An 18,041-nucleotide genomic window follows, 5' to 3' on the forward strand; every position below is an offset into this window, starting at 1 on the left:
GTCACATACATTTAATTTTAAGGTATTTATGCCYAGCAATATAGAAAGACAAGCAGGCTCCTACTTGCCATTTCTAAAATTAAGCAGTTTGGTGGCCAAAGTATTTAGGACTAGAGCTGGTACATCTCAAGGCAGACTTGTAACAGGTTTTCATCAATGGGAAGAAAAACTACAGAAGTTAGCGCTCCTTAGTACTAACCTCTTTCAACTCCTTTATTACAAGACTAAAAAGTCTCCATCATTCAATGAATTTGCTTCTCCCGAAAGGGAGTACCATTTTCCAGATGATTCCTGACAAYCACTGGGTTATTTGTGATAAAACAAGAAGTCAAATGTTGCAGGAGGTAACTGGAAGCTTTACTTGGAAGTACAAGTCTTTTCCAATTTCTCTTCAGCTGGTACATACAAAAGTGAGAATTTCCACAAAACAGAACAAAGTTTTAAATGCACAGCACTGTCTTCTCAGTGTTAGAATGGTCTTCCACTCCTACTCCCAGGGTATCACATTTTATTTATCTTTAGTGCTTAGGAATATAAAGTGTCAAAGGTCAAATATAYTTTCTTATAAATGCAAAAACCAAACTCACRCAGATATATTCTAATTTCTCTCTACTGTAAAAAAGGGAACAGGAATAAATTAGGACTTGTATTACAGGTTCTCACACTACTTGAYCTATGTATGTGCAAACCATTTCCATCCATTAACTGTTTCCCTAATTTTGCCACCAGGTGGAATACTTTGGGAAGTGAGTGTCTGGAAAAGAAGACAACAAAACATGGAAGGGAGATCTAAGCAGGGGGAAGAAAAATGCAGAGCAGTTTGTCCTCATGCAACAGATAAAGCTTGTTCACTGCTCSCCTTAGGATCAAGATAAACAACTTTGAGCACGAGAGCAATATACAAGAGTAGCAGGAGTCTGAGGACCTCTGGGTTATAGACTTGCAAACAAGAACGATAGAAGGGGTTTATCCAACTTTACTGTGTGTGCAAATACTGATAAAGAACAAGAGCCAAAGACTTTGGAGTAAAAGACAGTTTAGTTTTATTGCAAAAAAAAATAAATAAAAAAATAGAGGGCGTGTGTCAGGAAAAGGGAAAAAGATGCTTTCTGTAGATCTCTCGGTCTGTCCATTTCAAGAGAAGGAAAAAAATCCCTCGTAGAACAGAACTCCTCTAAAAAAATAACTAATTTTAAATGACAGGTCTAACTCACTGCCAGTTGCGCTAGCTGAAGCATGAGGGATTGCCCCTTAATTACAAAAACTAATTTTTTTTAACAGTTTTTCTATTTAAAAAAGAAGTSTTCTTTAGGGCAGTTACAAGTAAGATGTTCCCAAGAATAATTTTATTAAATGCCAAAGTGCTCCGTTATATAACAGCACCATTGCCAAAACAAGAAGCCTCACAGAAGATCTACAAAGCASAGCAAGTTCAACTAATTGCAGCAGCAGGCAGCAGAAATTTCTTATATAAATATCCTTACAACAAATGTCATCTTCTACAAATGCAAGAATTACTTCCTGAGGGTTTATTGTTCACAAGAATTAGAATACCTAAACAGTAAAATAATAGCTGTAATACAGAGGCAAACTCAATAAAACTCTAAATTCTGTTTGCTTGTGGATGTTAGTGTAAAAAAAAAAATCTCAGTGCTCTAAGAGTACACAGCTTCTACACCTGCATTAGGTACAAATAGGCATTAAGAGTACCTAGCCACTTACGCACATTACAGCAACCACTTAAGACTGTAGCATTTCTGTTTATCTTTGAACTTCCAATTAACAGATCCCTCAACTGCTAATTAACATTTATGCATTCAGTTCTAATAAGAAAGCAGCAAAYTGAATGCCAGCAATATAAAAAGTTACCTTTTGTGATAGGAACTGTTTAAGAAGAGACTTACAAAGTTAACACAATTTTTTTTCTTTTTGAAGGCATTTGGACTGACAGATTTTTGGCMTACAAATATCAGGCTTCTACAAACTTGTAACATTGTTTCGCAAGTTCAATTATATCTGGGCATGGAAAACTTCACTTTTGTCAAAATCTGCAGAGCCTTAAAGTCTACTTATCTAATTCAAGTCCTGATCACAGGGCACCCTCTCAACAAAAATCAAACCTCTGGTATCGGTTGCATTGTCTGCAAAATAAAGCTAGCAAAATACATTAACAAGAGTCATGGGGSAGTTTCCATATTATAAATAAGGTAAGGAACTGAGAAAACACAGGCAGACAAAGAAGGTCCAGAAACTTCAGCAAAGCTCTGTCACTTATGTAACCTGCTGTCAAGTATCCAGCTACTTTTGAAGAAATTCTCTTTATATGATATTGGTAACAGGGGAAATTATCTGAACCACAAATTACGAAGACAAGCACTAATCTGAACCAACTTTACCACACAAATACAAAAACAGGAAGGAACTTGTGCAATGGTGACAAGAGAAATGTATAAAGGCTTCCTGTAGCAAGTGTTGGAAGACCACTACACATACCACAAGATCCATTCAATGCCTGCTTTTCAAACTTGCTCTCACCAGGATCCCACATCTTTGTAACAGATTCTGACAGGTYTCTTCTTCACATTACTTCAGCCAATTATTATCTCAAGTTTGCATATTAAATARAATCGCRGAATAGKTTGGCTTGGAAGGGATCTTTAAAGGTCAACTAGTTCAATACACCTGCAATGAGCAGGGACATCTTCTRCTACATCAGGTCCAGAGACCCATTCAACCTGACCTTGAATGGTTTCCAAAGATAGGGCATKAACCATTCTCTGGGCAATTGCTAGTGTTTCACCTCCCATAAAATAAACATTTTCCTACTTATATCTRGTTTGCATCTATATCCTTTTAATTTGAAACCATTATCCTTGTCCTATTGCAACACACCCTGATAAAAAGTTTGTCTCCATCTTTAAGTCCCCTTTAAGCACCAAATGTCACAGTAAGGGTTCCCCACATCTTTCTCTTCCCCAGGCTGAACAACCCCGACTCCTAGCCTCTCCTCAGAGGAGGGATGCTCCATTCTGAGAACCATTTTTGTGATCCTCCTCTCGACCTGTTTCAACAACACTGTGTCCTTGGGGGGATTATAGATCTGGATGCAGCACTGCAGGTGGGGTCTCACCAGAGCGGAGCAGAGTCCCCTCTTTTGCCCTGCTGCCCATGTTACTTTGGATGCGGCCCAGGACATATTTGGCTTTCTGGGCTGTGAGTCCACATTGCTGGGTCATGGGTAGGCTCTCATCCACGCACAGCTCCAAGTCCTTCTCTGCAGGGCTGCTCTCAATCTTTCATCCCCCAGCCTGTGCTGACACTGGGGGATGCCACAGCCAAGCTGCAACACCTTGTACTTGGTCTTGCTGAACTTCACAACGTTCACATTGGCCCACTTCTCAAGCTTGTCCAGATCCTTAGCATCAGCAGGAGTCTGAGTTTATCTGTATTTTACCAGACTTACTACAGAATGATTAAACACTGCCAAAGGAAAGAGAAGAACACACACTAAAGAACTACACATTGATTATTCTTAGTGAAGGGAGCAATTGATGTTTTGATAACAAATGTTGATAATGGGTTATGAGGATATTTGCACACAGCTCACAAAACAGTATTCATAAAAAATATCTTACAGCAAATTATTTGTTAAATAATTCATCAAAACCAATAAGGAGTACAGTGAATTAACATATCTGGAACAGCAAACATCAATGTGCACTTAATAAAAGCATGTGCTTCAYAAGAGAATTGTATTTTTATTGCATTCTTTCTCCTTTAAGGACTTGCAAAAGTATTTCTACACTTTCTTCTAGCAGCTAACTTCAACCCTCCACAATTTAAGGGAATATTAGACTGTCACCACATTAACCTTTGAACCTCTCCTCAAACAGATACAGTCCGTGGAACATGCACAAAACCTGTCTGTAAGCTTAATAATCTAACACTTTCTATTACTGTACTTCAGCYATCATTTGCAGATATTAGTTATGGCACTTCAGCTTTCATCAGGAACTTCAAAACTGAGTTGGTATCTACACTGAGAAAGAAAGCCATTTAAAATAACATGGAAATGGTTTCCAGAAGTTTTGCTTTGGTTTAATAAATGTAAAAGCCACAAAAAGCAGTCTGATTCTTAAGAAAATCGCATAGAGAAAAAAAAAGTTTGTTCATAGAGATTCCTCACACTGGTTCAGCCATTTACTATCTCAAGTTCGCATAACAAATTGCATTAAGAACAGCAGTATATAAGTCCCACTGCTTTACAGACTGCACAAATACACACAGCACTCTCTCCATACCAATGTCAAAGTACATATAGGAAGAGATGAAAGAAAAAACTTTATGAAGAAGGTAAAAAGGTAAGGATTAAACAGCATTAGGAACAGTAGGCTACAGAACATCAAACAGATTTTAGTAATAGATAAATCAAAATAGACATCAGTTGTCTATTTATACTACAGAAATAAATCAGAAATTCAAGCCCCAATTCAAATACTGCATTACACAGACTCAAAGATTTTCCTGTATAACAACACTGTAGTAAAAAATATATTTATAAACTATTTCAATCCAACCACTTTACAGAAATTAGTTTGATTTTGCAAATATGAGATTTTTAAACAACCATATTATTCCAGAATCTGTTATTTACTCCTTCTGTATACACAGTATCACAAAATGCTAAATAAACCTAAAAAAAATCCTTTTTAATCTTATAAACTTTGACATCTGTTATTCCCCAGTGTAATGCTTGCTTTCTTTTATGTCTTGTACAAAAGTGCTGCAAACTATCATGAAAACCAGATGACAATTTAACTCCTTCTACACCCTATAAATGCAACTAATATTTCAGTAAATTAAATCTAATCTTCTCAGCCTATGAAATGATTAGCAGTTATGTAATGCATGATGTCTAATTTTAGCTTCTATGTTTCTATTTTCAGTGCAGATCTGTGAGAATGCCATACAGCTGAGAAACATTTTGCATCCATTCTTTTAGGAAGAAAGCATTGGAAATAAGAGTCAACAAATACTCTGTTCTTCAGCAAGCCAAGAATTAAGCACACTGAAAATAGCCCCATTAACACCTCAAATTTTGATTACAGCAGCAAAGATGTAATTAAACAAAGTCATAATTTTTATGTAGATGGATCACAACATGCTAAATGAAACTTAAATTCGCATTGCTAGGTAGAACTGAGAATAGTAAATTTCTTTTAAAACCAAACTACTTGGTTTTAAAAGTAGAGTAGATGCTGAGTAACAGCTTGAAAACCTGGAAAGCCACTTTGTTAGAAATCCAGCCAAAGAGAAGGAACAGACTTTCTACTGAAGCAATCAAACAAGAAAATGTTTCAACTGTGTATATTTTTCAGATACATATATACTTGAGTCGTTTTTGCCCTTTCAAAACAGCCTTTTCACCCAAGCTATTTAACCTACTAGCCTCTAAGATAGAAAATCCCAGCTCTATCAAAGGCACTATGAACTTTTACTACCATGTATAAGAATCATTCACAGTGGCATGAAACTTAATTCAAACTGAGACTTCCAGGAAAAAGATCTTTGCTATAAAATTTCAATATGCCAAGACCATCTACTSTTCTTCACTTACCCAATTTTGTCTGGAATACTACATAACTTTTCAATATGAAAGCAAATAAGTGAACCCAAAATCTATTTAACTGCCCTTTTTTGTGGTTTAGTGTAAACTGATTTAACTTTAACTGATCTATGGCTTATTTATATGTTATTTTCTAAACAACAAAAATCATCCCAAAAACACATGAAGAATTTACTTATAGCTGTAGTATACAAGTTTACATATTTACAAGACTACCAGACTTTTCTGAAAACTATCAATTGGATCATTACAGCAGTCTGAAAAAAAAGAAAACATAAACAGGTCACAGTAATACAGAAGAAAGATAAAATAATACTGTCAAAAATCTCACCAGTTATGTTCACTGGGTTTTCTTAGCTCTTACCCATGATAATTTGATTTGTTTTCAGRTTAAATTATTTCCAGTAATAAAGCTACAGAACACTGATTATCTTATTGCAACAGCTGTCAAAAATGAGCAACAAAGTGTCCAGACTAGAAGTACATTTGGTTATTGTGAATTGCCCATAAAGACAACTTACAAGAGCTACAGTAAATATCCATAGCAAGAGACTTCCTACTGTCCAGTACTATCAAATTGAGCAGAACAGCAAGACTCTTCAAAGAAYATCGTCAGATTCATCAAACATAACGGTGGCTAGACTCTCACAGTCTCCAAAGAAGAAAGAAGGAAAAAAAAAAAGGATGGGGAGGGGAGAAGAGAGCTCCAAAGCCATTTATCATTTAAGAAGCAACCAGAACAAAACCTGAGGTTTGATTTTTATAGGTAATACTACTTAACCTTTGACAAGTGTACTACTTCATTCACTGATTACCAACTATAATTACAGCAATCTGCAGTTTACAGGAAGACATTGAGAAATGTAATCAATTTAATTTCATTTTTAATGGCTCCTTTCACTTGGCYTCTTTCTAGGACCTCACACACACCTAAACCATCAAGAGACACAAGAATTCTTAATAAAAAGTCATTTATAAAAGAAAAAAAAATTATCTCTGGCACAAAGCCYGCTTCTTTCATCAGATCTGGTAGTTAATATCCATTATTAGGGTGGATTGTGATCTCTTTCAATACCACTGCAATCTCAGTTCTAGGGATATTGCCTTCCTTTGAACAACCCTAAAATTCTTATTTCCTTCAATTTTCTCTGGTCCTTAAAATAGAGAGAATTCTGCCTGCCTAGATTTCATGGCTCTAATCCCAGAATTTTAAAAACAGTTACCTCACTGAGGCTTTTTTTTTTTCTACTCACCACCTCTGTGGCTTCATGGCTCTCCAGCTGCACAGAGCTGAAGGCCTCAGAAACTGCACAAGCTCACAGTGACTTCCTGCCTCATTGTTAAAACAYGGTTTTCCAACCCTATCAAAGGCACTACTCAATTCTCATAACCAGCACTCCAACAGGTCAGAAAACAGTATGCTACTAATTCATTTCCCTGCCCTTTATAGCACAGCTTTCTGGCACAAGCGAGCAGGATAGATGGCTACTTGCAGCTGCAGAAAATGCCAAGATACTGCCCYTAATCCACTGGCAGGAAAAGAAGAAATTATAGAAACAAGGCATGGCCAGTTGGTCATCAGACCAACTGCAAAGCTCAGAACACAACTTCCAGCCCTTAGTCCCATGCTCACATTATTAATCGAGCTGTACCAGTTCCAAACACTGGCACACAACACAGATTATTTACACAGGTAATTTCTAATTAATAGCAAAAAACTTTTTATACATCTATGTATAGGGATGTATGTATGTACACACATGCACACAGACACATTTCTTAGCAATCGACCCTCCCTGCTCCTAACCTGATACCAAAACGAAACATCAGTAAACAAAGAAAGCCTGAAGGCTATTACATAAACCAACTGAGTTGAATAGAAATAATCTGACAATTCAGTTCCCTTTCTTTTCTGCTTTGCTCACTGGAYACAAGTGGAAGAGACAAGCAAAAGTCATTTAACACATGGCAGATGAAATCCTAAAAGAGCAGTATTACTTGAACAGAAAAATTATCAACCTACTGAATAATTATCTCTTTGAATACTGATAGAATTATTATCAAACAGAAGTTGGAGATTTTTTCCCCCCAACAGAAAGAGGATGAACTCTTAGCTGAAGTGAGAGGAACAGGAGACCACAAATACTGCTTATTTTCTCCCTTCACATCTTACTTTCCATATGATATCCTCTACCACCTAGCTTACTGCAGACACTTTACACATGTTCTGTCTCCCCTTGCTAAATCCTTCAGCAAACTCTTCCACTGATTCTCACACACACAGAGTCAGACTCAAATTATGCCTCCATTAACCACTGCAAGTCAGCTCATCTCRAAGACAACAATTCCTGGAAAGACATTCCTCCTGCCAGCCAAATGAGTTCCAAGTACTGCTCTCATTTCCAATTGTCCTCCATGCAACTTGCAGTACCAAGCTTTCTCGATCTTTTTCTCCACATGCTGGTACTAAACTGTCTCAACTTCAATTGTACATGATCAAATCTTATGAAATCTAGAAAGGGCAGAGTCAAAACAAGTTACAGATTACAAGATTATCCCTCTAAAATGTAAAAACCTTCCTAGATTTTATTTTAATGTAAACCTGCTACTTACTGGTTTCGGCATTTTTCTTGTTTTCAGTAGTCTCCTGTCCCGTTAAATCTTCCAAAAACTCTTCACCCCCTTCTGCCAAAAMCAAAATTAAAATAGTTATTTTTAAATTAATCAAAACTGAGTTCACATACATCATAGCAAACAGTACAAATTCCAAAACATGCAAGCCCGTGCTACACATGGACAAAATACACTTTTCAGTAGATGACACACAGAGCAACTAATTTAGTCAGTTCCAGAATCTACAGGTCTCTAAGCAGTAACATCCTTCCTAGTTTTGTAGAACACGCACTAATGTTACAATAAAAAGACAACAGTTCCTCAAGGGCTACAAATTATTTTAAAGGTTCTGTTATCTTACATTGCCTACTATTAAAAACTTGTTAAGATTATTTACAAGAAACATCATGAAGACAAAAGAAAACCCTCTTAACGTAATTTTAAAGCATCAAAACTGTATTTCCTGTCTATAAAATCCTTCATTTCTCTCAGCAAAGGAATGATAGTCATTTTTCCCAAATGAAAAGAAATGCAAGTACACCAACACTGTAAAAAAAGGAAGAAAATCTGCTTGGCTTAAAATAATAGCTTTTTCCATTTTTTTTAAGGAGAAGACTATAAGTTATATCTACATGGTAATGAAAGTATTCACTGTGGTAGTGAATACCACAGTGTTCTATTCCAAAAGATTTTATTCCTTGAGAAAATAAGCTTGCAATGTTATTGGTAGATATCATCCTACCTCCTTTTCAATCCCTTCTAACTCAGGAAGAGCAAGCAGCTAGTCACCTTCCTGCACACATTTACAGTAATGACTTCTACAAATCAGACCTCTGTTGCTGGTTTGCAAAGAGCATCAAGGATTGCATTGCCTTCAAAAATTACATCAACTAGAATTACACTTGTACCAAGAAAAATAAATGTGGCATGCTAGTCAGAATAATCTGAGATTCCAGTATTATAACTCCACAGCTGCAACAGATAAATAAAATCTTCAGAAGTGCTTAAAAGAAAAAAAAGAGAGAAAAACAGAATACTTGAGAGCAATCCAGTTATTAAAAACAAACTTTTGTGTAAATGATCATTCATTCTTAAAGAAAAAATGAAAAAAAAATATTTTATATAAAAATTATAAAATAAATTAATTTTTCTTGCTTCTTGGCAATAAAAGTACAGTAAATATTAGAAACATTTGCACAGCAATTTAAGGTGCACTAGCACTTTATTTCTTCTTATCTGCAGAGATATGCTCGAAAAGAGAAACTGAAAAAAGCAGATAAAGAATGAAAACAGAATTTAAGAAGCATAAATGTTGTTGGCTGGTAAAGMAAACAAATGTTAAGACTAAAGATTACAGAAAAAAAGATCTAACTGCGTAATTCAGATATGGAACAAAACTGTGTTTAACAAAAAATCAGCCTAAAAACATTAAAACATTATCTTGAAGCTATATTCATTATGATACAACTAATACAGTGCAACTCTAAAGGTATGATACYCTTGTTTACCTAAAATAAAGACAATTACATTCCAGKAGATTTTTTTTAATAACAGAAGATTCCCTAGAGAACTGGACAGTATCAGTCATGTCCCAAATGTGGRCTTGCTGCCGAATGTACAGTACCAATTTACACACTGAGCCAAGGCATTTCCATTTCTTTATTCTGGTCTGCAYAGAGCAGGGTGCTGGATGGGAACCCACCAAAGGCTGGCACTCCAACCATCAAAACTTTACACCTTTCATACATTTCGGCAAACAAAGAAATCAGTTTASTGGCTACAGGTTACATAGCTCTCTTACTGATTAACATTCTACCTTCTTCTGGTTAAATGATTCTCTCACTTCTGCCAATCAGTCCACATGCTCAGCCATTCCCCTCTTGACTTGGGCTGGCTTCAGGAGTCGGTGGGCCCCGAGTTATGGTCACAGTCTGCCCCCACCCGAATKAGCTTTTCTCCACTTAARCTGATTCAGCACAGTTGCTGAGCCTGGCTTTGTTTGTTTCTTCCTTATCTWGGGAGTTCTGCTAAACGTCCTTGTGGCTGGTGAATTCTGCATTCCCTGAGCCCACTATCAATGGAACATCCTTCTTCCCAAATATTACTAACTTCCCCTTGGGTTTGAAATGGCTGAGGAGTATCAAGCCATAAACCTTATCAAGGCAATTCTACAGACAAGGCATTTATCCTTCTAACACCTGGACATCAGAAGTAAGACTACTATTCTAAGATACTGCTAAATGTATCATTGAACATTATGAAYACACTTTTCTTCTATTCCTCTCCCCCCCTATTTTTAACCATAAAAATTTCCAGGGGAGGAAGAAATAAAATTGGCTTTTGATAAACTCTGTCTTTTGATAAAAATTCAACTGCACCTTTCACTTTCAGACAAGAGACTGACTCCTCCCTTTTCCTAATGGGCTCCTTAGAAAAAATCAGAGAATAATAGAAACCAAAACAAGCTCGATTCTAATATCTGGTAACAGTTAGCAGGATTCCAAGCTGTAGTAATCCTYGTGCTCACCTCTGACAGCAGAGGCTCAATGCTTGAAAAACTGAAGGCAGATTGACGCCTTAGAGTTGCACTTAGTTAATTAACRATGCAAAAGCTAAATTAGATTCTCATCCACCATTTTGTAAGCATGCCAACTCGACAGTACCAAAAGGAATAGAAAGTAGCACAACTACTTTCCTGAGCCTTTAGTTACACAGCATTGAAAAGAAGGGGTATGGTAAGATGMCTGATAAGGGAGTCCAGTCTCCAGGAGAGCAATGACAGCATATGGCACAGGACCAAGATCTGTGTTATCAAATGATCACTTTCTGAGGTCTTTCTAAGAGACAACACATTTATCAATTTCTACAATGATCATCATACCCTCATATATTTTATCACTASAAATTCATTCATAAACATGTCCCAGATTTCTGCTTTGGGATTTACTCGAACATTTTGCTATTTAACACTATCAAAAAAACATAGATTGTTTATTTGAAAATGTACTTTAAAACCTTAAGGCAACTTTTAAATCAGAAACGTGACTACAGAGTTCTATAGGTTAATCCCATCTCATTAAACCTCAACTGGGAGACAGGTTTTCACATGCAAGAGGAAAAAAATTATCAGCAAAAATCAAGAATCCTCTTATGCAAAACACAATAAAAATGAAATCTCACTATTAGTCCCACAGATCTCATGGGCCTGAGAAATTATCACAATATGTGAGCAATAGGAAAAAAAAAAAAAACCTGTGCAAAACAAACAGCAACCCACATATTTTTTGGAAGTATTTGTTGCAATATCTTTAACTAAAGTAAAAAAAATTAAAATCCATAATTTCTTCTAAAAAAGAACACGAAAAAAAAAAATTAGCCAAAAAAAAATTTATAGGCAACTATGCTGAACTTAATTACACTGTTTTAATTTTATATATAATATCAAAAACAGCCTGTCTATATTCTTTCAGATTCAAAATGCTGTGCATTCAYAAAAACACATTGTAACTATTATATGTACATACAAACCAGAAGTTCACAGATCTTAAAACTGCAAACACTGACATCAAATAAGCACTAAGTAAAAAACAAAAATTACCCTATCTTTCCCAATTATTAGCACTAGCTAACATTAAAAACAAAACAAATAGAAGGAAAACACTGGGCCAAAAGAAACCAAAAATTGCAGCTAGGAAAAAATATTGTGTATCTCCACTATTATTCCAGTAGTGGCAGTTCACTTCTGCTACTAATGCAATTTCAGATAAATTTATATTTAGCAGATGCAAAATTTCTAGCTCTGAACAAACTAAAGACTTATATTTACTTTTATCTTAACAGTCATGGGAAATGGCATTGCAAATAGTGGAAAAAAACCCCAACAGCAAAAAAAGACCCCAGTCAACTGGGATTGGGAATGATATTCCTTTTGCTTCCTACTTAAAACCAGCTTGTGACCTACTAGTGATGGCATAAAGGCTCATCACCTGGGCATTTAAAATCCTAAAGGTGCCTTTTCCAAGTCAAGATTAACACTGTTGTGACTTYGCAGACTTCCTACTGCTACAACGCAGGACCTTCAGGAGCGTATGCAGTAATCTGGACTCTGGACCAAAAAAATAAAAGCATCAGCAGGCTCCACATCACGAACAGACAAAAAAGCCATCCAGAACATCAAGAACTCTCTTGAAATGAAAAGCTGTGATTTCAATTCATTACACTACAAAGCAGTTAAGATTTTTAAATCAGTATCATCCGTGTTTCTAGTTACGCCACAGAAAGCAAAAAATAAAGCAATTGTTGAAAGATGACAATGAAAGCTTTCTTCAGAAAATGATGGTGCATAAAATGCCTGATGCCAAAATTCTGTCAGATAATTTATGCAGCAGCTGTTTTCAAAAGAAACATTCATACACAGAGCCATGGGTCTGAGGTCAGGTTAGGATGGGATAGCAGGCAGAAGGCTYGAGCAGGATGCTTGGCTGGTAAAGAAGCATCACTCAAAAGCTGGATCCCTATCTGACAGCTCAGAACCCTCTCTCAGAAGCAGTCTCTCCAGTACCATCCCTTCTAAGCTCGAGCAAGAGGTTTACTGTATTTCCCTAAATACAGATAGATGTCAGGGACCACAGAGCTTTACCCACAGCAATATAACTCACTCATTTATTAACAGAAACTTATTCAAAATTCATGTATTTTTTCAAAGTCTTACACCATTCCATTTTTTGTGGTACCTGAAAGTTTTAGATCTTTGATGGGGAAGCAATAGGCACTCAAATGCCTGTGTACCTGACTAACTGGTCTCACATTTCTACAAAAACGTCTCTCTACTCCAAAGCAGTCTGTGAATGTCTGCAGGGCAATCATCTTTCACACTAAYAGCTCCCTAATGACACACTTGCTGCAATCAAATAAAGTTCATTTGCCACAGACTTCACTTCTGCATGCATCTTTTTCAGACCGACAGAGACCACCCACACAGTTGTCTGCAATATAAGCAAACCAGGTGGGGAACTAAAGCCATTTATCTCACAGGAAAGAAAAGTAGAAAAAAAAAAAAAGAGCTGAATTCTACACCTAATATGCAAAAAATGAGATTTGACCAGTGCTAGATAGCACATGCCAAGTTTTACATTTTTTTAAGTACAGTATCTTTCACTTCTTAAAACCACCATTTTCCCCAACCCTCCCTTCTGTGAATCAYCCAAAACAGGCTTGCTGTCTCTGAAAAATAACTGCAATATAAMTAGTACAACTTATGTATTCAACCTATCTATAAAAAAATACATTTTGAAGAATGAAGTACTTCTTTTAAACTGGAGTTCCTGCAAACTTCCGAAGTAAAATGAAAACTTGGCGGTTGCCAACATAATATTCAACTAAAAGCAACCAGTCAAAGAACATTTGGGCACTATCTGAGTTTTTCAGTTAATAAATTGATATGTTTTAAATGTGCTACACAATTTACATACAGTTAATATTTATTGAGTTTAGTAACTTTAACTTCAAGTACCCACAACTGCACAATGGGAAATAATTCTAAGATTCTGAAGAGTCCTACGACGTCCAACCTTACTATGTACATAAGATGYATTTCCATCAAAAATGGAAATCATTAATATAAACTGATAGAAGTACTATTGCTTCCAAGTGCAATAATCCTTTCTCTAAACATACARTTAACAAAGAAATAGGACACATACACAGAATTTTGGGTACACCTCATCTCAAAGACAAGTATTCCATTTTCTGAATTATGCTGTTAAATGTCTCACAACCAGTTCCGTAAAATAAAGGAAACTTATGAATATGAACTGGCTACTCAGACCATTTGCAATATACACTAGCTAGAGTTCTTCAGTTGAAATGTTCTAGTGTAAAGATTATTAACCCCCTTTTTGGGCCAGTGTCATATTTCTTTCCCTTTGTACTACATGACTTGAAAGTTTCATTTCACTGAGTGATTAATAAATGTCTAAAGCAGAAACAAAAAAAAACCCTTCAAATTTAAAGTACAGCTAAGTATTAGCCGATTGATAAAGTTAGCCAACAAATGCAGATCTTCAGTGTTGAAAGGAACAAATTTACCTAGGCTCCTTCAACTTTGGAGTAAACTTACTTAGCACGCAGACTACACTGGGTGCTGCTTTAATGGATCAGTATCTTTCCACAATCAGTTCTTTCTTCAGAAGTTTGTATAAAGCTTTGTTTACATTTACAAACTTGAAAATCCTCCCGTTCCTCTACTCCCACAGACTTCTAATGCAATGCAAAGTGATAGGATGACTTTGATGTATTTAACACATCCAGCAGAAAGACTTCAACAACCTTCCTCTTCACCTCTGCTAACAGAGGCACCCCTTCTCAAAAAGCACGGAAAGGTTGCTGAAAAAGAAAGGCCGTTTACCTATCCTGACAAAGGCTAAAGGAACTCTGCCAAGAAGCCTTCTAACGTCATAAAGTCCACACGCCTTACCCCCCCAGTTTTGCAGCCCGTAGGTGGATCCAAAACTCTCTTTACAGCTTTACCCAATTTTCTGTGAAACAGCCTTTTTCTAGCAGTACTATTACCATCAAGCCCTGCAATGCTCTCTACCGCAATGGCAAAAAAAGTCAGAGCGGAACTCTTTTTGTCATCTCTACAAACACTTTTACACCTTTTCTTTGAGTCAATGCTCAATGAAAATTCTCTGGACAGATCCAGACATGTCACACSATGTCATTTTTTCATGCACTTTCTAAAGCTGTTGGTTTTGCTTTTGATCCCCAGTCTCCCAACCTAATAGAACAACTGTGTCACTTCAGTACAAAGCTTGGAAATACGCCATTGCCTTGCAATTGCCATTTGCTGAGAGGCTGATTATCTGAGAACATTGCACTGACTTGCAGTTTATTTTTCTCACAGTCCCTCTTAGGCTAAATCAATAGATCAATGGAGTTAAGTCTTATAATCCAATAAACAGTTACTACTTGTCCCATCTTTAATGATTAAAAAACAACTTTATCACAGTAGCCATAATGTTACTGTACACCAACTCCACGTCTTCCCTGGAAGCACACGTTGCCCAGCAGCGCGGTGCCAACGCATTAAGAGCTGACAGCTTTTGTACAATATTCTCAGTGTGCGAGGTGCTGTGCAGGCACACGTATCCCCAAAACGCTCCCGTGGCACAGATATGACGACAGACATCTCCGATGGAAACAAAACAGTGACATACAGGGATACATCTTAAGCCCGACACGAGCCAGTACAGAAACTGAACTACCTAGAACTGCCACTCCCGYAACTCAGTTTAAAAAATGGAATCTTTAAAAAAGGCTGTACCAGAAAGAAGTACGTGAAATACTTGTCTAGACTGTTACATAGACTGGAAAAGACAGCTTAATAGCACCTTAAAACTGAAGTGATTAGTTGTGTTGGCATAGAGTCCAGAGATTTTTTTTTTTCGCTTTCAGATTAAGAAACTGACAAAAGACAAGTCAATTTCAAAAAGTTGAAACTAAAACCCCTTATCTGTGCTAAACTTTAAGCAACAAGGTTAATTACAAATGCCCACGACTTGTACAAAACATTAATCCATTCAAAAAAACAATGCACAAAGGCTCATTCAGGGCCGCTGCGCCCATTACGTCGGCCAGTATTTAAGGACTCTTAAAAACGCGCATTTGTCGAAAACAATAGACAGCAACAGATGCTCCACAGCACTTGTTTATGAAGTAATTCCTTATTATTCTCCTACACCGCCGCAATCAGCTGGCCCGACCCGACTGCCACATGTCTACTATGGTGTAAACCTCCCGAGCCGCGCCGCTCGGGGACATGAATAATGCAGCGGAGGCTGCACGGGCACGCAGGGGGCGCGCTCCCGGGGCTCCCCAACACAGCGGGGCAAGCCGGCGGCTGGCGAGCCGGGTCCCGGTCCCCGGCGGAGGCGGTGCCGCGCTCCCGCCGCCGCAACAAGTCCCCGGTGCCCCCCGCCCACGAGGGCTGCGGGCGGGCTCACGCCTCAGGCTCCCGCCCCCGCGCTGCTCCCCGCTCCCCCGGGGCCCCGCCGGCAGCAGGCCGCGCTCCCCTCGCTCTGGCGCCCCACGCCCCCGCCTCACCTGGGACTCCGTTCCCTCCGCGGCACCGGGAGGAGGGGGGGGAACGAGCCCCCGGGACAAGGTGCTTGGGGCGCGGCGCTCTCSGTTCCTGGCGGGGCGGTGTGTCCCCCCCGCAGCCCCCTCACCGCGGGGCAGGAGGTGCTGCGGGGCCGCCCCGCGCTGCTCGCCGGGGATGCGGCGCGGAGCGCGGCAAGCGATGTGACAGCTCCGCAATATGGCGGCGGCCGCCGCCGTTCGGATTTTCCCCCCTATCAGATGTGGCTCCTGCGCACGCACTGCGCAGGCGCGGCGCGGGAGGGCGGGCATGCGCGGCGCTCGGCGCGAAGCCGCTGCCCGGAGGGGCGCGGGCCCGGTGGCGGTGGCTGGGGAGCGTGCCCGTGAGGGGCTTCCGAGAGGGGCGGGGAAGGTTCGGGGACCGCGGCTCCAGGCGGGGGCGGGAGCGGGAGTTCCCGTGAGGGGAAGGTGGCGACCACCCGCCTTCTGAAGCGGCGACCCCTCCGCCCGGGACTCCGCGGCTCTCTGTGCGCTCGGGCGGAGCCAGTGGACGGGGGCCCCTCGCAACCCGCGTCTTATGTGAGCCTATGCCAGCTGCACCAGCGGCCGAGCTCCCCTCCAGGAACTCCCTGCTTGCTTCAGTGAGCAGGGGATGAGAAGAAGGAGCTCTCCCGTTAGTGCGGGCGGGAAAGGAAAACGCCAGTATAGACCTGAGGCAGGGACGGGGAGTTGGCGGTGTGGGGTTTTTTCCKGTCCGGACCCCCGCCAGAAATAGTGCCGCCTTTTCGGCGGGCGTGTGCTGCCAGGCGCGGTGGGAACCGGGTGTCTCGCCACATAGGCTGGCTTGGAGGTGGCAGTGCCACCAGCCCCGGGGTGCGGCGAGCAGGAGCGAGGTTCGGCGAGTGCTGTGCTAGGGACTGGGGAGGGTCGAGCTGTGACGGCTTATGAGAACAGGGTTGCCTTCAGGGAAAGAGCATGGAACGCAGTCTGAGTGGAGAGCACTGACGCTCTTCCTCTCAGCATCTCATCGCAGAGGTGTGCCTTCGCTCTTCTTTCATCGCTCAGTTGTCTGAAACAGACACGCTGGTGATGGATGGGATAGTGACCCTTTTTTTTTGTTAATTTTTTTGTTTGTTTGTTTTATTTACAGTCCCAGTGGGAATGTAGAAGAAAGTAGGTGTAAGGAGAACCCTTCTGAAGGACAGAGAGGTTGAGGCAATCCCAGCCCCCACTATGCTTTCTCAGTTTATTTTTGTTTGTCAGAAAGTGAAGATGCTCCCTGAGCTCAGTGGCAGCCCAAGCAGGGAGGCCAAACAGCAAAGCTCAGTGCAAAAGGATCCACCCGAGCTACCAACTCTGAGTCATGCAGCTGCTATTAATACACCTCGCCCTCTGGCTGTCTGATAAAGAGAGGTTGGGGGAAAATTGTGAGGAATTTTCAGTTAAAAGCTGCTTCAAAAAGAATAAAAGGAACATTCTAGGATGAATTTGAGGTAGGGAGAAGGGGAAGAAGAGGAAAGCAACGTGGCAGACAAGGAATAATCTCCCAGAGAATTTGTGGGAGCCTCACTGGTTTTTTAAAGTTGTTTGGACACAATTTAAAGAACATTCTGGTAAGGTAAATGACCACATAATACAAATTATTATGACAATAAATCAAATTATTGATATAAGCTTTAATTACTTTTTTCTGGAGACAATGAGT

At 39.5% G+C, this 18,041-nt stretch overlaps 1 protein-coding gene across 1 annotated transcript in view; it reads right to left on the reverse strand.

Annotated features, from left to right (window-relative positions):
• Positions 1–16,605, reverse strand: part of RDX (radixin) — a 35,810-nt gene extending 19,205 nt beyond the window's left edge. Inside the window, exons 1-2 of the mRNA XM_057368474.1 lie at positions 16,343–16,605; positions 8,240–8,311 (exon numbers count right to left, since the gene is read on the reverse strand). Of these exons, the coding sequence (XP_057224457.1) occupies positions 8,240–8,251 (12 nt within the window). The 5' untranslated portion in view covers positions 8,252–8,311; positions 16,343–16,605. The remainder of the gene's footprint in view (positions 1–8,239; positions 8,312–16,342) is intronic.
• Positions 16,606–18,041: the final 1,436 nt, after the last annotated feature.

This window comes from Malurus melanocephalus, unplaced genomic scaffold (assembly GCF_030028575.1).
Source record: "Malurus melanocephalus ecotype Western Australia unplaced genomic scaffold, MMel_1.1 scaffold_93, whole genome shotgun sequence".
Classification (NCBI taxonomy): domain Eukaryota; kingdom Metazoa; phylum Chordata; class Aves; order Passeriformes; family Maluridae; genus Malurus; species Malurus melanocephalus.